This window comes from Benincasa hispida, chromosome 10 (genome assembly GCF_027475165.1).
Source record: "Benincasa hispida cultivar pf3 chromosome 10, pf3_genome.v1.1, whole genome shotgun sequence".
NCBI classification, from domain to species: domain Eukaryota; kingdom Viridiplantae; phylum Streptophyta; class Magnoliopsida; order Cucurbitales; family Cucurbitaceae; genus Benincasa; species Benincasa hispida.
The window spans coordinates 28,820,732-28,845,998 of record NC_143487.1 but is presented as its reverse complement, the minus strand read 5'-3'; the positions used below and the strand labels follow the sequence as shown (position 1 = coordinate 28,845,998).

Genomic DNA, 25,267 nt, shown 5'->3' with positions numbered 1-25,267 from the left:
CAAATATGGGAGATGAGCCCTACTTGTTGAACCTGTGACCGTAATGTCTCAAATTGAGCCTCAGTACAACAAACATTTCCACTTATTGTAGGACACAAGCTTTGAATTTTTGCTGAGAACAGCTCATCAGGCTGCAGAGAAAAGAATACAGGGGTCATTTAAGAACAGTTCTGCACGGATATCCTAAATAAGCTTAAAGATAAAGACCTTCACGGATGGCGAACCATAAGGGCAGTTCAGAACCTTCCCATCACTGCGTGCTCCACATATATCATACATAGCACAGTACTCTGCTGCATGTCTCTCCCTGGCAGAAACAATTTGCCAATACATAAAGTCAAATTCATCCCATACCAACTCTGTTGTTAGGAAATTAGTATCAACAGTAGACATCAACTAAACCTTGGATCTCAAAAACTAAAAAGAGCATAAAGGGAAATTTACAAAATAAAACAGAAATCCACATTCTACACGGGTACCCTATTGACTTGTAATATAGTCGGTGGCCTGATAATGATGACCTTACCCGGAAGTAAAACCGGAACGCGCATGGACAGATAAATCAGCCTCCCCTCCTATCAGCATAGATGCAAGGAAGATCATCTACACCAACAAAAGAATTATATCCACTTTAACGACTTGAAAGCACGCACATACACACACCAACCAGGTGAAGCATCACCAAATAATATGCACCATAACCGAGAGAAGAATGCGATCAATTATTTCAAAGATCATAAAGCACACGTGGCCTCTAATTCCCCCATAAACACACACTCCCATAATCCATTTTCACTTCCAAGTCAAGTTTACTTGATCCATTGATACTTGAGGAGAAATGATCATCAAGTGAAGTAAGAGATCACTAAAGTACAATTCGGAAATAAGCACTCGGATACTGATTTGAAACCATTAGAATCAAGATGAGATGGAATTTGAAAGATTTAATCACTTTAAACCTAATCCCCGAACATGAAGTCAAATTCAAGAGCCAAAAAAACCATCAAAGACGCAAGAGAAGGAAAAACAAGCTCGCCTGTAACAGTAAAATGGAAATTGAGAAACGCAAACGAGAGGCCATCCCTCCTCCTCGAGTGAGAAACATGGTCGATGCTTGCTGTCGAGTCTTCTGCTTCTGGGAGACTGATGGGAAGAAGAAAGATGAAGCGAAGAAAATGAGGGACGGAGGTGACTTTTTTGTTGGTTGCGAGAGCTGAGAAACCATTATTTTTACTCTTTGAATTTCCATCTTTATATATAAACTGAAATGTATAGTTTATTTTAGTAAAAAAAAAAAAAAAAGATTAAAAAGATCATAATTTTTTTTTTTTTTTTTAACAAAAATTATAATTAATTTATCAAGTTTTTTTTTTAACACTATTTACTCATATGGTTTTAGGTAACTACTTGAAAATAAAAAATAAAATAAAATTTTTAAATACAAAATACGTGATTATTTGTTTAAGCATATCTCCACAGTAGATACTGATGTTTCATATATATTACACACTTCATACATGAGTTATACTCCTTCAACCGAAGGTTACACTTGACATGACTATTTGTTTAAACATATCTTTATAATTAGCTCGTGATTCTTCATATCTATGGTCTACATCATGCTCCTACATGAAAAGATATACTATTTTAACTCGAATAGTTGTAAGACGTGATTGTTTTTTCAAACAAATCTCTACTATTAGATCGTGAAGTTTCACATTTATAGTTTAGATCACGTCCATATATTAAAGAATACACCACTTCAAGTATAACTACCTCAGCCTAGATAGTTGTGACGAATGATAAAATAGAAATTATGAAAAATTGTAAGGATAAAATGAGGACATAAACCATCCCTCTTATAGCCCATTTTGTTTAAAGTATAAATAGTATATTGTATATTGTTTTGTAGTTTATAGAGGTGCCCAATTTAGGATTTCTATATTATTATCTTAAAACATATTTTTCTTTCGGGTTAATTATAGAAAATACTTTTATATTTTAAATAGCAAAAATGCCCTTAAGGGTTAAATCCAGTTAAATACAATTATTTTGGTAGCTAGCACTGGATTACAAGAAATAGTCCTAGGGGAATTTTTTTTTCCCCTAGCTATTTATGAAATTTTTTCATGGTTAAATCCATTTGACTACAAATTGGTTGAAGAAAGTAATTTAGATTAATATTGGTTCAATTTTTACTGACTCACTTTTAGATTTTTGTTACTCCTCCCTTGCTAATTACAAACATGCTTGGTAAGTTTAAAATATTCTTTATAAGTTTTTTTTTTTTTTTTTTGTTGGTGGTGCAGACATTGGATCTTCTAGACTTGTGTGAGCAGGCTGAATCAACATCATAAGCTAATAAACAATCACAAGCTTATGCATCATAAAAAATGGTAAAATGAAGAGGGCTCAATAGTTCCTGTCAGCTAAGGCTAAGACAGAATTTCAAAGAGTGCAAGCTTTGGATGAGTCTGATTAAGTAGAGAGTAGTGAGTTTGACAAGTGGAGGCTTAAGCGGAAATAAGTAGGGAAAAAATTCATTTCTTCTTGTATTGTTGTATTGTATCATCAAACAAGGTGAATAGATAATGTAATAGTGAATGATTGAAGCGATTACGATTTTATTTTGTGCATGTAAAGGTATATTGATTTGCAAGTAAGTAGAATATATATATATATATATATATAACAAAAAGATGACAGACATTTAATATCAGACAATTGCAACTGACATTGAAGATAATTGGCATTAAAATCTTGGTCATCTATAATGTCAGCTTTAAACCGACATTAAATACAATCAACATTGAAGACCTTTTATAACACGATCTTCAATGTTGGTTGTCAACCGACATTAAAGCCTTTTAATGTCAGTTAACCGACATTAAAGCCCAGAATTCTTGTAGTGCGTGAGCATGGACTCATGCTTCTTGGTCAAGACTTCAATAAGACTAGCCAAGATATACGCTCGGGCCTTTTTGTTTGCCTATGTCTAATGCTCGTATGCTTCTCGAACATTTCGAGCAGCATTTGGAGTTGGAATGGGAGGATAATCCTCCATAAGGACAAAACGAAGGTCATCAATGATTAGAATTGTTGATCATGTTTTTTCAAGAAGCATAATTTTCGCCCGTTAATTTATCAGCAGCGAGCAGATTCAAAGTAGCGGTAGCCATTGAAATAAATTTTTTGAAAACATACAAATTATTTATATTAGTCTATTTGCACTAAACCACTAAGACAACCAATCAATTTTTAGCAAAATAGTCTAATGTACCCTTAGTGACATCTATTTTGCAATGATGTTTAAGTGAGGCAGGACAAATGTCACCGTAGGGTGGTCAAGTACCCTTTCACTGAAATGAGACATTTTCAGAGATTTCAAGAGTTCTATAAAGGTGACTTGAAACCCATTTATTTCTGCAATAGCATGCTTTAGTTTCTGCCAAAATTAATGAATTAGAGTGTTTATTAATGCTTGTTACATCCGCTGCTTGCTGATACAATCCAACAATTGGAATCAGAGCATCATTTAAGCATTCAATTCGGTTTAATTTTGGTGCTAGTGGGTGTTTTTCATGATATATATGAAACGGGTGTAGTGATATGGTTTTCTGTGTTTTGGCATTTTATTTCTCTTTGATTTCTCAATTAAATTTGTAATTGGCTCTTGTTTGATGAGCTTTTATGTGTTCTCAAGAGTCTATAATTTATTTGGAGTCATTAGAGTTGAAATTAAGATTTTCAGCTGCAAACTTCTCCAAATCTTGTTGTAAACCACCTCAAGATCTTCTCCACTATTCTCTTGGTACTCTAGATTGAGTTATGAGACTCAAAATAAGCTTGAAAAAAGGGAATTTGGAGAAGAGCTCACAGCAGCAACCCACTTGAAGAACATCTTCTTCACACGAATTTTTCAGCAAAAATTCTATCGATTGAATTACCTTAATTTCACTCCAATCTTCTCAATATATTGCAAACTATCATGCAATGAAGATGGATGCATGAGATGCAGCTCATGCTTGGAGTTATTGATAACAGGCAGAAATGCACGTTATTACAATGCAAAGATATAAAACAATGTAGGATTGCGACGGTAAAAATATGTAAAATCGTGTCCAAAAGCATTAAGTTGAGAACGTTGCGATCGCATGCGCCCATCGCATTAAAGCAGCTAATTTACGTATTTTTGTGCAGGAAAATGCGTTGGCGCAAAGCAAAATTCGATCCAAGGAATGAAGTGCCTGAGTGTATTAGAAGATTGCGACCGCAAAGTTATACGATCGTATGCAAGCAAAGATCTGCTCAAGAAAGCGGCTGCATAAAGACGGCGCATTAAGGTGAAAGCTTAATAAATCATGATGGAACAGAAAGTTGATGACGGTCGAATCCGAATTTAGTTGACAAGCCATTAACGACACATTATAGCAAGTACACTCAACTTTTCGGTGACCATTAATCGATGTATCAGACAGAGATTTAATGACTTTCCATCATTGCAATCATTTGAGAGAAAAGCTCTTCACCCTGAAGCTCTATAAATACCAAAGGCCACCTTCGTTAAAAGAGTTCAGAATTTTGAAGTTCCCATCTGCCATATACATAGAGATAGTTCATAGATAGCTATTAGTCTATAATTCTTATACTTAGGAGGCGGAGGTGAGCGAAGAGAGAAGATGCTGAAAAATCGTTCCTGGTCAGCTCGAGAGACTGTCGGGAAGCATTGGGAACAAAGAGAGGGCCGACTCTTGCAAAAGCAAGAACATTATTTTGGGCAGAGTAGAGTAAAACACAGTGTAATAGCCTCGGGAAGCAAGACATTGCTACCAGGCTCACTATCCCTACTTTTCATTTTTGTTATGTATTCTGATTTTAATTATAAAATAGAATTTGCACCTCTACATTTGTTTAATCTCTTCACAATGCGCATGAGTAACTAAACTTTCGAATGGGTTTAGAGGCACTTAACTAGCATGACCTAAGATCTTCATTTTATGCGATCATCTTGTCTTATGTATGCGTCCATCACCCTTTAGAGATACTTTGATAGAGTAGTCTAAAGAAAGAACCTAGACTTGAGAGAGTTAGGTTAGAATCTAGGCTTGAGAAAGTCAGATTAGAACCGCATAAGCAAAAGATAGAAACTTAGAGATAAGTTCTAGTTGCTATCATATACATCGCATGAGTCCTAAAATTAGGAACTATAGCATTTGCATTGAGAGATGATAAGCTGTTGAATGTGTGTAGTATGATCGCATAACTTGAATGCAATCTTAGGAAGTGTTAGGTAAATCCCTTCTCAATCCGTTCTCCGCATACTCATTGTAACTTTCGCTGTTATTAACTCTTTTCTCAATTCCGCTGCATAGGATTTATACTTTAAACAAACATTCCAACCAACTTATAGTTTTGTTTGTCACCACAAAGGAATCAAACCTGCCGTCGCATATCGTCTCAAGTAGACCCTGTGTTCGACCCTGGGCTTACTAGGTAACCTAGTAGGATTTAGCCTTGGATTTTACTAGGAAAACTTGCATGTGCAACGCATACACCACCATCGCAATATACACCATTATTTCATCATATTCATAACGCATCAGTTATTGAAGCCAAAGAAATGGGTTTTGTGTGAGCAACTTGAAGGTGATAATGGGTTAAACCAAATATCCATTGTGTGTTTATCTAACTTTTCAACTTTTTCAAATTGATTTCATAAATCAATTTATTTTCTAAAATTGAAAATATTATTAATTTTACAAAATTAATTTCAAAAATTAATTTCAAAAATTAATTTTTCTAATAAAATTAATAAATAATTATTTAAATAATTTAAATAATTCTAATTAATTTAATATCAAATATTAAATTAATTTTACACAAATCCACCTTCATATACTTAAATTATATTTAAATATTAACTCTCCAATTCCGTTTAATTCTTAAAATTAAACGCATATAATTACTAATTCCATCTCATATAATTACTAATTCCCTTAATTCTAATTTGAACGTTTGAAATTAACTTATCACGATACTCTAAAGCTAATTCATTTACGAGCTAGTAGGGGGACCTCGCGAACCTACAGATTATGGGCTCCAACGATCTGAGATTAATTGGCTAAACTCATTAGACCGAATGAATCCCCATTCGTTAACCAATGGGTCACTCCACTAAAGCCCATAGTTGAACTCCCCTCACTATAGATATATTATGTCCACTCGATATAACCATAATTAATAAGTGAACCCTTCACAGGTTATTCGTAATAACGGTTGGGTCAAATCTCTGTTTTACTCCAGATCGACTATAACCATAATTAATCCCACTGAACCCTTCACAGGTTATTCGTAATATTTGTGATCAAATCAACAAATCCGGGTCCCTACTCCGAGCCTTGAGAGGTTCCTTGGGGTCCCACGTAATGAAACAATTGATTTGTGATCAAATCAACAAACCGGGTCCCTCTCGGGCCAATGAGAGGATGGGGTCCCTCGTTCAATCAGCACTTAAAGGAACAACCTCTCTACTATCCCTAAAATCGGGTAGGAGTGAATTCCTTCTTGTACCCTATGTCCCCAGCTATCTATTCGGTCTTACCTCAGAAATGGGAGTTTATTGAGCTGGCGCTATTGAGCCAACCCTCATCTATGCAAATCTAAGGATAATCTTGAATAAATAGGAGTTCATAGTTAGCTTAGGATTAAGGTCAAGTTGCCTAGGCCATCCCTTTGAAATAGTCAGTCTTAAACAGTAAACAGTGTTATAAAGTAAGAGTGACTGATTTCGTGGTCCAATCTTATACAAACCCTTTTGCACAGGGATGCCCCCACTTCTCATGTAATTCATTAATAATTTAAATAACATGTTAGTAAAATTACATCAATAATATACATAATATACATAATATACATGTACGTCAATAATATGAAGTGTTCGTCCACAATTGACATGCCAATTGCATCCTATAGTCACTTATCTTCTCCTGAGTGATTACAAATGGAGCACTACTAGTCACTAAATGTTCTAAGAATTTTACAACAAATATTCCACAGTCTAACGACCCCTATTATGTGTTCGTAGAGGCAGGTCGGGATATCTTCCAATGAGACATTTCTATGTCTGGCTTCCAACGTTTCAAGTCACAGTAGTGAAGAAGCGATGGTAGGGTGTAAGTCAACGGTTCAAGGAAAGACTCCAGCTTCTTCTTCAATGTCATGGATGGTAGTGAATCAAATACGAACAACCAGCCTTTATTTAGATCGAATGCAATCAACATCCAATGTTGGTCGATGTTTGTTGTCGTATACACGAAGTCCACATCTGACCATTTGACATCGAATTTACCCATGACATAATCTGGAAACGTTTCTTCCTCCCATGCTACGGCAGCATGCAAAGTCGACTTGTTTTTAATATATTTGTAGACTCCATCTCAAGAATTTAGGTGACTCTACATGGCGAAAAGAACATTAAAAACACATAATAGTCAACCAACGTATTCCTATTCAGAAGTGCAATAAATGGTTACTGTTATTCTAATTGGCAAGATGATGAAGCTGGTCATACACATGTTTGATCGCCTATAGAATTTATCTTTTATGAACTGAAATAGGATATTTAGGGTCTACATCCAGAACAAGATATATGTTAGAAGAGGGGAGTATACTATATGTACTTGGTAAAAAGGACAAGGATCGTAAATTACGTCACACTCAACCCATGAACTTGGTTTGGTCAACTCCTGGAAAAAGGACTTGGATACTGGCCGAACTGACTATTTCACTTAGATGACCTAAGTAACTCGATCTTAATCCTGAGCTAACTATGAACTCCTGTTTATTTTGGATTATCCTTAGATTTGCATAGGTGAGGGTTGGCTCAACAGCACTGCTCAATAAGCTTCCTATTTGAGGATAAGACGGAATGAATAGCTGGGGACATAGCCTTGCAAGATGGAATTCACTCCTGCCCGATTTAGGGTTAGCAGATAAGTTGTTCTCTTAAGTACTGATTCCAGGTCTTGAACAATCGGGACTCCGCCTTCTCATGATAGAGAAAGGATTTGATTCATAGAGATTATGAATCAGAATTGTTCATTTGAGGGTCAGTGGGAACTTAAGGAGTAAGATGTATTCATAGGGGTAAAACGGTTATATTGACCCAACTGTGATTACGAACAACCTATGAAGGATCGACTTACTAATTATGGTTATAAAGTAGACATAATATATCTATAGTGAGGGGAGTTCAACTATGGGCTATAGTGGAGTGTCTCATTAGTTAACGAATGGGGGTTAGATCGGTCTAAAGAGTTTAGCCGATTAATCTCGAATCGTTGGAGCCCATGATCTGTAGGTCCGTGAGGTCCCCCTATTAGCTCGTACATGGTTAAGCTTTAGAGTAGCTTGAGAAATTAATTTGGAACTTTCAAATTAAAATTAAACGGAATAGGAGAATATATATTTAAATATGATTTAAATATATGAAGATGGTTATGTGCAAAAATTAATTTAATATTTGATATTAAATTAATTAGTATTATTTAAATTATTCTATGAAATTAATTTTAGAAAATTAATTTTTTAGTTTTAAAATCAAAATGGATTTTGAAATCAAATTTTGATTTTGAGAAAAATTGGAAAATTGGATTACATGCACAAATGAAAATATTAGATTTTCCATTATCATCTTCTTCATGCTCACACAAAGCCCACATCCTCTTCTTCATTAAACTCCAAGTATGAGTTGCAAGCCATGCACATTTCTTCTTTGCATGTTCTTCTGCAATAAATAAAGAAGAATGGAATGATTTGGATATGCAATCTATAGAATTTTTTAGAGAAAATTTCGGTTAAAGAGTTCTTCAAAACTGGGTGTTGTGAGCTTCTCCATCTGTTCTACATTGTTTCAAGCTGTTCTTGAGTCCCACAACTCTGTCTAAAGCTCCAAGAGGATAGTGGGGAAGATCTTGAGGCGGTTCATGGTGATCTTTAGAGAAGATTGTTGTTGTTTGATCAAGATCTTGAAGAGTTCTACAAAGGTATGATCTAAAACCCTCTTATTTAGATGAGTATACTTTAGTTTCTACCAAAATTAGTGAATTTAAATGCTTATTGATCCTTGTTACTTCCGCTTTATGTTATTACACTCTAACACAAACTGTATTTTCTCAAACCTCGTTGTTCGTATTCTTATCGGCAATCCAGTTCATCATTTCCTTCAATACAACTGGAACCTTATGCTCTAAGGAGTATTGGATTTTCACTTTAAACTGTATCGTAGGTACCTCAGGGAGAGGGTACTTAATATTTTGACGATCTAAAGGAAGTTGAACCTTAATTTTCTTCTTTTTTTGGTTCGATGGGAGGTGTGTATTTATCAACGGCCTTTCTCTTACGTGTTATTTTTCTACTCTCGACCATAAGCTACAAAAATATAACAAAATGGTGAACATTTCGAATAAAAAATATGAAGAAAGAAATTTTCGAATCATAAAATGATCATACTTGTGAATCGGGATGTATGATGTCAGAGGAGGCCATGATATCAAACTGTACAGATGAATTGAGAGGTAGAGGTGGGTTAGGTGACATAGGTGGAGGTGGGAAAGGTGACTTAGGTGGAGGTGGGGTAGGTGCCTTAGCTGGAGGTGAGGTAAGTGATCTACATACAGGTTCGGTGGGTGACCGAGATAGAGTCGGGATGGGGGACATGGTGGCATCATGGCCTATCTGTGGAGTGGGGGACCTCGTCGCCTCAAACACCGTGGAACCCTTCATAGACTATAATAGAGAAAAGATAGTTGAAAATTGTGCTTTGATGTCTCGTGTCCATCTCCAGGTTCGATACACGAGCATCCAAGCTCGATATTGAGTTGTCAATGCTCTGCAGGTACGAATATACATTAGGATCAACATTGCCTCCCTCGCTACGACCCGAAACTTCATGCTCAGAATGATCCTCCTCTAGGAAAAAACACTCCTTCTTAGGTTCAAGACGTACGTCACCCACTAGCACATCATGAAACATATCCTTGTTAGGAGTGTAAGTAGGCTGATGGATGTTTTGGTCCCCATCAGATTCGTCGTCCCTCACTCCACCTTCTGAATTACCCTGTTGTTCACCTTCCCCACCTTCTGAACTATTCTCTGAACTACTGCCACTCTTTGAATTGCTAGAGCTCTCTGAACTCTCGGTGTTGGAGTGTGCTTGTCTTACGGCCCGTTTATCAATTGGGGTATTCCAAAACTCCTTCTCAGCATCGGACATAACAAGACCCTCTTTGGCTTTTGTCTGCATTAAGGAACCTCGTAAGAGGGTCAGTATACATTTAACAACCGAATAAACATATTGTGGCTAGATAGTTTACACTTACATTTTGAGACTAAAAAATGTCTCTCTCGAATGCTTTGAATGACACCAAGTGGGAGCATGACTATCGTAATATACGAGGCACAACTACCTTGCTCTTTCGAGTGGCAATGTTCCCTACTATTGATGATAGGATCTCATACATCCATATCTAAATCCAAAAAACTCGTATTTATAACTATGTTAATGTTAAAACAAAGATAAAGTTAAGTTAAGGAACATCTACCTGGAATGTTTGGGGAAATCCACGGAGCGAATACTTCACAACATAATTTTTATTTCCCCTCACCTTCTCCTTGTATAAACCAACCTTGTCATTCAGTGCAGTCTTCAGGGCGTCGAGTGTCCTTTCCCAAATAATTATACCCAAATCAAGATTGTTGTAGTAATCTATGTCTTCAACATCATCAAATAGAGTACAATCGACAACATTCTTTTGCTTGTTTTTACCCATCATTGCAACCTCTGTGTAATATACTTGGCTAATTTTAATAGCATCATCGCCATTTTCAAATACCAAAATTTTGTACTCTTCTTCAAGTAAATTCAAGTGGAATGCGTCTGAGGTCGACCGATTACCAAAGTACCTCGTCAAAAGTTCTTATGAGGACTCCTCACTCCATACAACTCGCGTAGGAGACCGCCACAAACCAGTGATCAATAAAAAGTCATCCTTAGAAAATATGACGATCTTTCCTATGACAAAGAAACTAATCGAGTCCACTCCGACTTCTTTACTTCCCTCAATAACATATAGTGTATTAGTGGGTTGTTGAATACAAGTTAGTGTTTACAAAGCGACCAAAAACTGTTCTCTTGAACATCTCTAACTGCCTTTCAGTAAGCTTCTTCTTTACAATCTTGTTGGCATTGGCAACGTGAGCCAGACACGTTACTTACCCGGGAAACCTATTAACTTCACGAATTTTCAAAGATTTTGACATCTTAAATTACTCCTGCATTGTATGAACAATCAATTTATTAGTTAACAGGTTCGTACTAAAAAATCACTAACAAAACATACTGTTAAGTCTCGCTCTCAGCAATCTCACTCATTTCGCTCTTGCACATCGTGCTCTCTCTTATCTCGCTCTAGCCCATCTCGATTTCGCTCGTCTCGCTCTATCCCATCTCGCTCTAGCCCATCTCGCTCTAGCCCATCTCACTTTCGCCTATCTCGCTCTATCTCATGTCGCTCTAGCCCATCTCGCTTTCACCCATCTCGCTCTAGCCCATCTTGCTTTCGTCCGCCTCGCTCTCGTAAAACTCGTCCAATACCTTATCTGACTCTAACTATATCTTATTCATCCTCAACCAATGCAGAACACATCGAAACCCAAAATAAAAAATAGATGCGATCGATTAAACTCCAAAACTATTTTGGTTTGACACTGCTTCACACCCAAAAAGAAGCGAGGGATTCGAACCCTCGGTACAAAAAAATCGTACAACGGATTAGCAATCCGAAACGTGACGACCGATCAAACGAAACCACCTAAATAGATGCAACAAAACATGCAAGACAAAAATTAAATTCACTTACCCAGTAGAGAACTTCGATTACGACAGTAGAGAACTTTGACTACGGAAGTAGATGGACGATGGTTTTGCAGAGCTAGATTGAACGACACTTGTACGAAAATTTTTAGCGTGGGATGACCATTGAGTTTGAGCGCACGGGTATCATATAGACTAGAGAGGCATTTTTGTAATCTCATACCGTGATGACGTAAGCAGAGGGTCAATTGACAGTTCTTTGAAAAATGGGATCATTTGGTATTATGGGCTGAAATATTAGGTCATTGGTCCAAATTTCCCATAATGCACGTTGATCGTGTTATCTTCATTCAATTATTCCCTCTTTTTGTTCTCTCCGTCTCTTAAATGCTCTTTAAAGATTCATTTTTCCTCTCGTCTCTCAACTATTCCTTATCTATCTCTCAAATGTTTTTTAGTATTCAGTTTTGCTCGTCTATTTGGCTGCTAACATGATGGCAAGAAATGAAATAAAATGATGCTTGATCGTTATGCTCTTGTCAATACTCTATCTTTGGGATATAACTCTAACTAATATGTATATTATGCTTTTTTTGTTGGATTTATACATGAGATTGAATATACAGGTCATCATTTATTGGACTGCATACTATAACTCTAAATAGTATGTCTATTAGTTGTTTATAAGTTTCTTTTTTGTTTATATTCATGCATTTTTTTCCAATAAAGTTTGTTTTTGTTAGTCTTCTATCTTAGTTTTGTTAATGTTAAGATATTGGCTACTTTTCTATCAAGTACTTTCCTTATTTGCATTTAGTTTCACTACCACTTAAATTTGTTGTAAGATTTTGGGACATGTACGATCCTTGCTGTGTTATCCTTCCCTTGACTGCAGATCACGGGAACTTCTTAGAAAGTTTACATTCAAATTTTCCAACTTTATATACAAAGTTCAATGAAACTTAATATGATGAAGAAGGCCTTTTTTTTTTTTTTGTTTATTGTTGTTCTGATTTTTAAGCTGGTAAGTGAAACAACCCAATGTGATATTATTGTTTTACAGTTATGGGTGAATGATCATTCCACCAAGTACTAACCTTTACATCCTACATTTTTTTACTAGTGGGTTTGGTAAGTATATTTACTGCAGAACTTGCAGGTAAGGGATACTTAACTAAGAACTTTCCTCGGGTATTCATAATATGAATGTGATTTTGATTTTTTTTTACTTTCCTAGTTTTTAATTGTTATTTTGTTGTCTATGTGATAGTTCAAATTTATGAAAAATTTGCTCTTAGTTTGTTCATTTATGGTGAGATTTTAAGTCTACTGGTGAAAATATGTTCCTTCTCAGGTTGACCATTGGATACTGAGGGCTGTAGCCCTTGTATCTGTGTTTGGGGTGCAGATTATTATAATAGTAGGTTATAACAGTATGTAAACTAAATGCATGCTATCTTAGTATATATCACAATTGATTCTACTTTTTCGTATATCAAAGGAAAAAAATTTAAATGAAATATCATATTTTCATAAACCTAATAAAATTGTTTGTTCCACCAATTTGTATAAAATGTGTTGAACGTTGCATTGTCCATTCCACCAATTTTAACCTTGTTTGGCGTATCAAACTTCGTGAGCATGCAACAAATACAATTCCATTCTCTTTAAAGGATATTAATCATTGCCCAATACATTAATGTATGTAGAGATAGAGAAATTTCACAAACAACAAAAAAAGAAAACCAAATCACATTCATGTTCATCAAATAGCACGGAGTCAAACATAAAAAATATTATAAAGTACAAGTCATAATTTAGATATGTCCAAATTAAACATGGAAAAGCAGGTGATGAAAATAGTTGGTTAGGCGTTGTCTAGAAGAAGAAGCTTGCAATACTCCAATCTCATATTCGCTGGAACAGACAAAAAACTCTTCGTATTATGCACACTGCGGAATATGATATTCATAAGCTTCACCTTCTGACGGGTTTGCAGTTCTGGAATATCTTTAAATTCATTCGCAACCTTGGCATGTAGCTCAACCACTGTTGCACGTTGATCTTTCGACCATTCAGCAATGAACTTCAGTTGATCATTTGCAAAGTCCATTGTATTCTTAAAAACCTCAACCAACTTAGACTGATATCCATGATACTTTCTTTTACTATCCCTTGATGAATTGCCTCCTTTGGAACCAAAACAAGTCGAGGTTCCATGAAACTCATCTTGTGACAGGTCATGTTCCTGTGAATCATCAGTAGAAGCACCTTTATACATACGCCCTAGCACATTTGAGGCCAAGTCACTATGTGTCTCTGCCCCTTCTCCAGTTGCCCGGTCCTTGTCGAAGACGTAGGCTAAGTCATCAAAATATGGGAATGACTTGTTCAGAAGCCTTTTTTCTGCAGGATGGCTCTACATGGAGAGTATGACTGATCAATATAACGGGTGACGATGAATGAAAAAAATGTTTATGAAATTTTACCTTCACCCAATCATCGAACTTCTCTTTCATGCATTGGAATTCTTCATTCCAACCGAACCCGTTGCATGCCGGTCCTCGAATTTCTGCTACAGCTTAGTATGTTCTTTTAAGGTTCCTTACCTTACAATCTATGGTGGGGGTCCCTTGTATTCTACAGCCAGGTATCATACCATCATACACTGTAACTGTGCCAGGTACCCAAGGGGAAAAGTCCCATTGTCTGATCTCCATCCACCAGATTCAACCAAAGTCACCAAACACTCCACCAGCTTCGACTCTTCCTCCCTCATCCAAGTGTGCTTTGGAGCTCTAGAAGAACTTGCCATTCTGCTTCATGTACACTGTAGTACAATTTAAGTAGCAAAGAAAGAAATTGTAAGGTAGTGTGTTATTTACAAAGTGTTATTTACAATATATAAGGTAGTAAATCTAATTATATTAAGAAATTTGGAAATTGATTTACAAAATCGCATGCATGAAATTGAAAAAATACATTGTAAAAACCACAAACTAAGCATGAAGCTACTGATTGTTACGTAACTCCGAGTCAAAAAACATATTATGTACCAATTCATCTCTCCATTGTGTCCATTCGTTTGAACTCTCAATATAATTGATCTCGTCCAAACCAATGGTAGCAGAATGTGAGTCCACCTTGTCTAGGTCCTCGGGCATTTTGACAATATTCATCTCCCGATTAATAATATTATGAAGAAGGAAACACACCGTGATCATCCGAGTTTGGACTTGCATGGGGTAGTATGATTATCCGCGGAGTATTGCCCATCTCTCTTTCAACAGCCCGAATGCCGTCTCGATGACATTCCTCGCAGAAAAGTGTTTCATGTTAAAAAATTCTCTTGTAGTTGTTGATGCATTCCCTCCTCCATGACATTCTGAAAGATGATATTGTTTTCCTCTATATGGTGCTAAGAAGCCCTCCACATTTTGGTACCCAACATCACATAGATAATAATACCCTATACAATGTCCAATTGTATGAAATCACAATCATTGAGTACTACGATGTACGACAAAAAGTTGTACGTGAAAGTTATTACCCTTCAGAACCTCCAATCCATTAGGTCGTGATATTGCATCTGTAAGAACACGAGAATCAGCTGTAGAATCTTCCCACCCAGGTAAGACAAACACGAAATCGCCATTCGTGTCGTAAACACCAAGAACATTCGTGGTGATTTCACCCTTCCTCATCCTGTACCTTGGTCGATCAGTGGCATTCACATTGACCTTTATGTACGTACCATCTAATGCACCTAGACAATCCTGTGCGAACACAATGTATGAAATATTCATATACATAAGTTATCTAAACTAGACATCGATAGCGCACCAACATTTGTTTACTTTCACTATACTTCAAACCATCTCCATCTCGGATCTGTACAGGAGGTTATGATTGGCAAAGGTTTTTTCAACAGTACTTCATGTAGTCGCAAAACGACATTGAGAACGGAGTTGAAATGCCTAGAAACTGTATCACTCAACTTAACGAACTGTCTACGAACTACTCTATTCTTAACATCATGGGCTAAGATATGTAGGAACATGGCAACCATCTCCTCAACATCTACAACTTCAGTTCCCACTAATCCACCAGTTGTCCTTAGTAAAGTACATAAAATGGCAAAACATCTTCTATCCATTCGCGTGCTTTCACGACAACTTAAATCAAACTCATGGATTAGCCGAAAGTATGCTAATTGGCTAATATGATGGTGCATGTGATGTGGCGGGCATTCTATTCTCCTATGGTCGTTGAGTAACAGCTCTAGTATTAGCAGTAATTGACGTTGGGTAGTTGTGAACACCATTAGTATGGTTGCTACTTCTTGGGGGTCCATTATACCCTAGATTACGAAAATTGACTCCTGAAACATTTATTCATGAGTGGGTTTTTCAAATTTACACAAAATATAATTAAATGCATACAAAATTGTATGATATAGCTTAGTAAGAATAGTAATAGTAGCTTGCAATACTTTTTAATGTTTAACATTAAGATTGAAACTTTTATCTAAATTTAAAGTGCAATTGGATGAAATTGAGGGGGCGTTTGGAACTAAAATCTAAAGTAGTTTCAAACTAATGTACTTTCAATCTAAACAAGAATATACTTATCATGGAATTTTAAATGCATACAAAATTGTATGATATAGCTTGGTAATAGTAGTAATAGTAGCTTACAATACTGTTTAATGTTTAACTTCAGCACTAAAACTTTTATCTAAATTTAGAGTGCAATTGGATGAAATTGAGAGGGTATTTAGAACTAAAATCTAAAATACACTAGTCTTGAACTAAAATTAAAAAGTACATTAGTAAAAGTATATTTTCTACATACAATTTTGGAACTATTACTACTATTACTAAGCTATATCATAATTTTAGCTCCAAACTAATGTACTTTTAATCTAAACAAGAATATACTTATCATGGAATTTTAAATGTATGCAACATTGTATGATATAGCTTGGTAATAGTAGTAATAGTAGTTTGCAATACTGTTTAATGTTTAATGTTAGCACTGAAACTTTTATCTAAATTTAGAGTGTAATTGAATAAAATTGAGGGGGCGTTTGGAACTAAAATCTAAAGTACATTAGTTTGGAACTAAAATTTAAAAGTACATTAGTAAAAGTATATTCTCTACATACTATTTTGGAACTATTACTACTATTACTACTATTCTCTCTTTTCTACTTTTTTAACAAATAAGTTTAAATCGTTATCTACGGACTTTTAAGTTTGTTCACCTTAATCCTTAAAGACAGTTAATTTAGATATAATTAGTAGTTGTTACTTTACTAATAATTTATCAATAAAAAATTTTGTTTGCATTTTTATCAAATATATTCAACCATATCAAATGAAGCTATAAAATTTTGTTTGTATTTTTATCAAATATGTTCAACTTATTATTTTTTTTAATCAAGTTAGTCTTGGATGAATCTTCTTGAAACGGGTCGATCAACCCAACTTATTATTTTTTTTAATCAACAACAATAACCATATTCAATTTCACGCAATGTTGTCGAATAATTCCATTTTTGAATATGAATACGGAAATTAAAATTCTCATTGATAAAATAGTCTTGATTTTAGTAGGTTTCATTTTAGGCTCATGATCAAATCTTGAGTTTTCAATGAAAAATAAATCAATAAAAAGAAAAATTTGATGAAGCTTAATAAGTATTTAGGAAGAAAATCAACAAACAATTGAAAGAAAAGATTAATATATATCTGAAAGAAAATCAACTGCAAAAGCATAATTAATATATAACTAAATTACTTTAAGTTTATAAATATACAAGATAAAAAATTTAAATGAAAAGTTAGTATATTCTCAACAAATATTTTAAATATATAAGATGCTTTAGAAGAGTACCACCTTACGTACAATAGAAGGAGGAAATGTGAAGCTTCGCTTGTTCTCTAATAAGTTGAACACTATGACAATCAATAAACAAATGCTTTAGTAATAATATAAAGAAAAAAATGAAAGTGACTTAACAGGAGTTGTGAAAAGCAACACAAAAGAGAAGGAGGGGGAAGGGACTTACAACAATGGTGTGGTGAAGATGGAGTTTTCCTCATAGTTGTAAGGAAAAGATGTCTCATTTATAGAGAAGAGAAATAAAGTTTATGTCTCATTCATGGGTAGGTCATGAGTAGGAAAAGAGGTAATAAGTACACCTTGGAAACCCCACCTAGTGAAATAAAGTGAATAGTGTACCATTGAGATTGGGAACCAAACACATCAATTCACTACTGTCAATCACATAAAAAAAAATACTTGTAAACCACTACTCTAAGAACCACTACTTGAAATCAAACTAGAGTAAACCAAACAAACTGGGAACCAAATAAGAGTTATAACATAGTGTTAGGTTTTATGTCCTAAAACTCGTGGTTTGTAAATAATGGAACTTATTCTAAAAATTCAATAAAGGTGTTATTGAATAGATGTATTGCTTGATAGAAATCCAATAAACCTAAAAGTCCCTTGACTATTGAATGAGTACTTGAACTCTATGTGCAGACATAAAGGTGGATCAGGTTCGAGTAAATAGTCAAAATGATCTATAGTATATGAATAAGATTGAGTACCTTATTCTGATAACACTATTGGATGCGACCCACTCTGTAGTTGTTACAAGGAGTTGTAAAGTTCTACAAACGAAGTGATTCTAATTCGTTCATGTTGGGACATGAGAAGTGAGGGTGTCCTTGTGCAAAAGGGTTTGTACAAGATCGAACCATGAAATTAGTCACTCTTACTTTATAACGTTGTTTACTATTTAAGACTGACTATTTCAAAGTGATGACCTAGACAACTTAACCTTAATCTTGAGCTAACTATGAACTCCTGTTTATTTAGAATTATCCTTAGATTTGCATAGGTGAGGGTTGGCTTAACAGCGCCGGCTCAATAAACCTCCCATTTCAGGGATAAGACCGGATAAATAGCTAGGGACATAGGGTACAAGATGGAATTCATTCCTACCCGCTTTTAAGGATAGTAGAGAGGTTGTTCCCTTAAGTGTTGATTCTGGGTCTTGAATGGGGGTCTCACCCTCTCATTGGCCCAAGAGGGGCTTGGTTTTGTTGATTGGATCACAAAATAATTGTTCATTAGGAGATCAGTGGGGACTTAAGGAACAAAAGGTAATTTCGGGGGTAAAACAGATGCTTGACCCAACCGTTATTACGAATAATCTATGAAGGGTTGACTTACTAATCATGGTTATATCGAGTGGGCATAATATATCTACAATGAAGGGAGTTCAACTATGGGCTTTAGTGGAGTGACCCATTAGTTAATGAATAGGGGTTAGATCGGTCTAATAAGTTTAGTCAATTAATCTCGGATCGTTGGAGCCCATGATCTGTAGGTTCACGAGGTCCCCCTACTAGCTCGAAAATGGATTAGCTCTAGAGTAGCGTGATAAGTTAATTTGAAATATTCAAATTAGAATCAAATGCAATTGGAGAATATATATTTAAATATGATTTAAATATATGAAGATGAATTTGTGTAAAATTAATTTAGTATTGGATATTAAATTCATTAGAATTATTTAAATTGTTTAAATAATTATTTATTAATTTTATTAGAAAATTAATTTATGAAATTAATTTATAAAATTAATAAATTTTGATTTTAGAAAATAAAATATGATTTTAAAATCGAAATATATATTTTGGAAATAGAAAATTACACAAAATGAAAAATTAGATTTTTCATCTTCATCTTCAAAGTCGCTTATAAAGAACCCATTATCTTCAACTTTCAATAACTCCAAGCATGAGCTGCATCCCATGCAGCAAATCTCTTTGTTCTTTATTTGGGTTGCTGCAGTGAGCTTTCTCCAAATTCCCTTTGATTCTAGCTTATTTTGAGTTCCACAACTCAATCTAAAGCACCAAGAGAATAGTAGGGAAGATCTTGTGGTGGTCTGCAAAAACCTTGCAGCTGGAAATCAAGATTTCAACGGTTCTTCAAAGGTATGTTCTTGAAACTCATTAAATTCTGTTTGAGCATATTTTCTTTTCTGCCAAAATTAATGAATTGGAGTGCTTATCGATCCTCCTCGCTTCCACTGTATACATAGTTACAATGAGATTGGAAAAAAAAAGGAAGCCAATAACTATCCTAGTATTTCTTAGACAGTAAGAACGAGCCTCAAAACAATGAAATTCTTTCTTAAGTTTGTTCTGAATTTCGGATAATATGATGTATCATGGTAAATCAGATAGATTGATTACTAGAGTCAATGCAAAAACAGTCAAAATAGTAGCAAAATAATCAAAGACCGATAATAAAAAACCAATAACCATATACCAAGATTAGTAGCAATGTAAAAAAGAGTCATCAAAATATGAGCAAAATAATCAATGAACAATAATCAAATACCAAAAACAGTAGCAATGCAAAAGGAGTCCTCGAAATAGGAACAAAATAATCAAAGACCGATAATCAAAGACCAATAATTATATACCAAGAACAAAACACTGAAATCAAGCATAGAGAGCGATAATCAGACAAAACAGTCATTAAACAGAATAGATACATTGATCATCAGAGACTGATAATCAAAGACCAATAACAGAACATTGAAATCAAGCATAGAGTAAAATAAGCTTACATTTTGTCAAAGAAAAAAAAGGAAAAAAAATATACAGTGGCTCATCATCGGCTGGTGAAGAGAAAGAAGACTTACCATTGGATCTAGTAACCCTACCAAGATCCGAACATCATCCTCCATCCCCTACCATGCTCCAAACGAGGATCTCCATCCTTTACCAAGCAAGATTTGAGCTCCAACATGGTTGTATGATTTGGACTCAGATAGACATGAGGAACAACATAAAAGATTGGAGAACTGAAAGAAGTGGCAAGGGGAAACCCTCGTTTGGAGTAAAGAGAGCAAAGAGAACCGAAAGAATGGAGTTCGGAATGGCAAGATGAAAGAGGACGGATAACGGATCTAGAGAAAAACACAGATCTAGACTACCAAACATACTGTAGTCTAGATCTATGAAGGATTTCTTCAATTCGACCAAAGAGAACCACAATGGCAGTCGATTGGCAGGAACGGAGAAAAGGAAGCTTCAAAACCCACCAGGAACGACGCCGATCGGGAACAATGGTGAAATCCTAAGGAGAAAAGATAGAAGGAAACAGGGCAAAATAATTGAGCGCTAATAGGAGTAAGGAAAACGAAGGAGAGTAAGGAAAATAATCGAAATAGGGGAAAAATAATCGAGTATCGTGTCACATGCTCAAACAGGTTTTGAATTCAAAATAATCGAGTATAAAGTAATCGAGCATCGAGTATGACGTTGATATGATCGAGTATATACGTATCGATTGCAGGCGTATCGAGTGACCATGAAGCTGGGAATCGAGTGATCTTCAAACGTTTTTGAATTCAAAATTATCGAGTATAAAGTAATCGAGCATCGAGTATGACGTTAATATGATCGAGTATACTCGTGTCGATTGTAGGCATATCGAGTGACCATGAAGCTGGGTATCGAGTGACCTTCAAACGTGTTTTGAATTCAAAATAATCGAGTATAAAGTAATCGAGCATCGAATATGGCGTTGATATGATCGAGTATACACATGTCGATTGCAGGCCTAGTTGGGTATTGAATGACCTTCAAATGTGTTTTGAATTCAAAATAATCGAGTATAAAGTAATCGAGCATCGAGTATGATGTCAATATGATCGAGCATACAAATGTTGATTGCAGGCATATCGAGTGACCTTCAAACGTGTTTTGAATTCAAAATAGTCGAGTATAAAGTAATCGAACATCGGGTATGATGTCGATATGATCGAGTATACACGTGTCGATTGCAGCTGTATCGAGTGACCATGCATCGAGAAATGTGTGACGAGCCATCGAGGATCGAATAATCGAAGTAAAATAATCGAGCACATAGGAGTAAGGAAAATGAGGGGAATAAGGAAACGGACCAAAATAATCGAACATTTAAGAGGGGTGTTTAGGCTCCAACTATTTTAGTTGGAACCCCAAATATTGGGTGGGCTATTAGCCCACCGCCCAACTTTAAAAACGCTTAAGGTTAAAAATTACAAACACTTCCCTATTGCAATACTTGTCAAAATTTAATCTGCAATCATTGTGAAAAAATTATTCAATTAGTCACAAAGGATTTAAATTTGATATTTTTCCAAACAACATTTTTTTTAAGTACACAAAATTGATATATTAGAAAATTTTGAATGGGTTTTCGTAATTTGTTTAATTGAATAATATAACCTGAGTATTCAATACATGTTCATTTGAATCTATATTTTACAATTTAAACCTCGTTTCAAATTTCTTCAAACTTTGTGTTGTTTTAATCGCTCTTAGCCATTATACTCAACGTTGAAAAGTTCATAAAAAAGTTCCAAACAATCAATCTTCATTACACTATGCAATTGTTCAACCATTAAATAGATCTCATCGGCTCTTGGATTGAGCTCATCTCCAGCCACAAATCTCCAAGTCTGTGAATTAATATGCACCAAACTATATCCAGCAACAACTTTAACTCCTCTCTTTTTTGCCAACCTTCTCATTTTTGCAGAATCAATCATTAGCCCGCAGTTCGCATACAAGTTTGATGCAAGGACGTAGCCAGCCGAGCTCAAAGGTTCGAGTTGGAGAACACGAGAGGCCGCTTCCCAACCAAGCACAATGTTTCCATAGCTCCTACAAGAGCTCAAGAGTGTCCCCCAAATGCTAGCACCTGCTTCCATTTTTTCAGGCATCTTCTCAATCAACTCTAATGCTTCGTTAAATTTCCCCGCTCGGGATAACATGTCGACAATGCAAGAGTAATGCTCCAAACCAGGCTCAATTCCATGTTTCTTCACCATGGATGTGAAAAAAGAGAGCCCTTCTTCCACTAATCCTCCATGGCTACAAGCAGATAGCAATGATAGAGCAGTCACAGCATTTGGCTTGGTGTCATTTTGTTTTATTTTCTCAAACAACATTAAGGCTTCGTGTGCAAGACCATTGATGCCGAAGGCAGATATCATGGCACTCCAACACACAACATTTTTTTCTGGGATTTGGTTGAAGGCTCTAACGGAGGCTTCTATATCTCCACATTTTGAATACATGTCAATAATGGCAGTTCCAACAGCTACTTCACCAGCCAAACCTCTTCTAACAGCTATACCGTGAGCCCATCTCGCTTGTCTCAATTCTGCAGAGACAGCACAAGCCTCCATAAGATTCATTATCGAAACCTTGTTTGGTATCACTTCTTCATTCATTTGCTTGAAGACCGATATTGCTTCGTCAGGTTTGCCATTGCAGGCAAGGCCTGCAATCATAGTGCTCCAAGCAACTACATCTTTCTTCTTCATGCCATCAAAAAGTGTGCCTGCAAGCTCAACCAGATTGCATTTTGCATAAGAATCAATTAGAGAGCTCAATACCAATTCATTTGATTCGTATCCCTGCCGTATAATCATACCGTGGACAGACCTGCATTGTAATGAGTCCAGAAAATGCTTAACCATCTGAAGAACATTCACAAAGGTCACCTCATCTTTCTCAGCCCCTTCTTCGACCATTGTCCCAACCAATGCTACAGCTTCTAAAAGCTTCTCATTGAGGATATATGCCGACAACATCAAATTCCATGAGATGATATTCTTCTCAGGTATCTCCTTGAAAGCTTTAAATGCAGAATGAACATCAAAACATTTGGAATACATATCTATCAAAGAGTTCCCAACAAACAAATCATCTTCCAAGCCTCTAAAAATCACCAACCCATGTACCACTGTTCCAAGTGAAATATCTCTCAAGTCGGTGCAAGCTTTAAGAACACTTACAACAATTACCCCATCTGGTGAAATGCCAGCCTCTGTCACCATATTTCGAAACATCAGCAACCCATATTCATGTTCCCCAATTTGCACAAAACCTCCGGTCATCACACTCCAGGAAACGACATCATTTCTAACAGACATTTCATCAAACAGCTTGTGGGCAAAATACATATTGACTTCAGCATACAAGCTCAACAGAGAATTTTGAACTGAAAGAATGGCAGAAAAGCCAGATCGAATTATATAACCATGAACCGCAAAGCCCTGACTGTATATTTTAAGCTCGCGGAAGGCCTGAATTACAAGTACTAACGAAGAAACATTGGGCTGAAAATGGGCAAATCTACCCTTCTTAAACCACCAAAAACCTGCCATTACGCCCCCATTTGAGAAATTTCCATGAACCATCACATTCCAAGATACTGAATCCTTGTTGCTCGGAGAATCAAAAGCACGGTGTGCAGAATCCAAATCACCCCATTTCATATACAAGTCAATAGTGGAATTAGCAATGGAAGTGGAAGATTCGCATCCTTGTTTGATCAGACATCCGTGCATAGCGGTTCCAAGTTTGAAAGAAATGTTCGAACATGCTTTGAGAATCAAAGGGAGCACCCAAGACTCTGCCAAATGATCTCCAGAGAATCTGATTTCGTGGTAAATTTGGAGAGCTTCTTGCCATTTTCCGCAAGCTGATGCGTCCTTGATTTTTGAAACCAAATTGGAAAGCCTCAAACCAGAGTGGATATTCGAGAAGTGCATTAGTAAATGCGTTTTCCAGTGAAGTTCGACAACAATGCGCACCGTGACGGCTTCAGCAATGGAGCAAATATGGCTGTTTGTTCTCCCATGGAAATTCAGCAGAAAATCAGTTGAAGTGGGCAAGACGATGGGCAAATTGCAAAAGATGGGACAAATTTTAGGCTGTTAAAAAACCTAACCTTTTGTGCTAACACACATTTTGTAATCTCTCTTACTTCTCGTCGCTCAAGCTCTCCTCGTCTTCAAGATTCTTGGCAACTTCAACATTTTATCCATCCTTTTCTCTTTATGGTAAGTTTGAGTTATTTTTCAAAAGAATATTAATTTAATGCGAAGAAAAAAAATAGGATTAAGGAATGGTGAACCTAATATACGATTATGGAAAAACGTATACCAAGTCCATAATTTTTTAGTCAAAATCGTGTATCTAGACTTTGAGTATGTCATGTTGGAAATCATGGATAGGGTCCACGAGTTTCACATTAAATTAAACCCATTTTTGTCTTTATTTATTAAAATAATATTATTTTTACACTACTACTAAATACTAGAGAGGGAAAGAATTACTACTTTTGTGGGATGATGAGAAATTAGGAATTTGTAGTTACATCCCATTAATGCTCAATCCATGACTTGGACTTACAGACTCGATAACAGAACATAAATGATGAAGAGTTTGTACGAGAGAAGGAAATAATTTGTGGAAGTTGACTAATGCGGAGCCTCCATATCATTTGTGGAAGAGATGGAAA

General features: G+C 35.7%; 3 protein-coding genes across 4 annotated transcripts in view; all 3 read right to left on the bottom strand.

Moving 5' to 3' along the window:
- The window catches only part of LOC120070828 (uncharacterized), a 56,365-nt gene extending 55,134 nt beyond the window's left edge, over positions 1 to 1,231 (bottom strand). Inside the window, exons 1-4 of the mRNA XM_039022713.2 lie at positions 1,037 to 1,231; positions 527 to 603; positions 208 to 307; positions 24 to 131 (exon numbers count right to left, since the gene is read on the bottom strand). Coding sequence (XP_038878641.2) covers positions 24 to 131; positions 208 to 307; positions 527 to 603; positions 1,037 to 1,225 — 474 coding nt within the window. The 5' untranslated portion in view covers positions 1,226 to 1,231. The remainder of the gene's footprint in view (positions 1 to 23; positions 132 to 207; positions 308 to 526; positions 604 to 1,036) is intronic.
- Positions 1,232 to 15,126: 13,895 nt separating this feature from the next.
- On the bottom strand, positions 15,127 to 16,226 carry LOC120072165 (uncharacterized). Its single transcript, XM_039024574.2, has 3 exons — positions 15,807 to 16,226; positions 15,423 to 15,648; positions 15,127 to 15,341 (listed from the first exon to the last, which is right to left on the bottom strand). The coding sequence occupies exons 1-3, from the start codon at positions 16,224 to 16,226 to the stop codon at positions 15,127 to 15,129; spliced, it is 861 nt and encodes a 286-aa protein (XP_038880502.2).
- A 6,013-nt stretch (positions 16,227 to 22,239) lies between these two features.
- On the bottom strand, positions 22,240 to 24,828 carry LOC120070775 (Tetratricopeptide repeat (TPR)-like superfamily protein). Of its 2 annotated transcripts, none has more exons than XM_039022659.2 (2): positions 24,695 to 24,828; positions 22,240 to 24,588 (listed from the first exon to the last, which is right to left on the bottom strand). In XM_039022659.2, exon 2 carries the CDS (start codon positions 24,513 to 24,515, stop codon positions 22,272 to 22,274), a length of 2,244 nt encoding a protein of 747 aa, XP_038878587.1. In that variant the 5' UTR covers positions 24,516 to 24,588; positions 24,695 to 24,828; the 3' UTR covers positions 22,240 to 22,271. The 2 variants fall into 2 exon arrangements, with proteins under 2 accessions (XP_038878587.1, XP_038878588.1); XM_039022660.2 differs by having other exon boundaries at positions 22,240 to 23,299; positions 23,393 to 24,787.
- Between the last annotated feature and the right edge of the window lie 439 nt (positions 24,829 to 25,267).

Coding starts and splice junctions, on each gene's coding strand:
- LOC120072165 (XM_039024574.2), bottom strand. CDS start 16,226: ATGGACCCCCAAGAAGTAGCAACCATACTAATGGTGTTCACAACTACC. Junction 15,649..15,806: donor TCGTTTTGCGACTACATGAA/GTACTGTTGAAA, acceptor GTGTTCGCACAG/GATTGTCTAGGTGCATTAGA. Junction 15,342..15,422: donor TGGATTGGAGGTTCTGAAGG/GTAATAACTTTC, acceptor GACATTGTATAG/GGTATTATTATCTATGTGAT.
- LOC120070775 (XM_039022659.2), bottom strand. CDS start 24,515: ATGCACTTCTCGAATATCCACTCTGGTTTGAGGCTTTCCAATTTGGTT.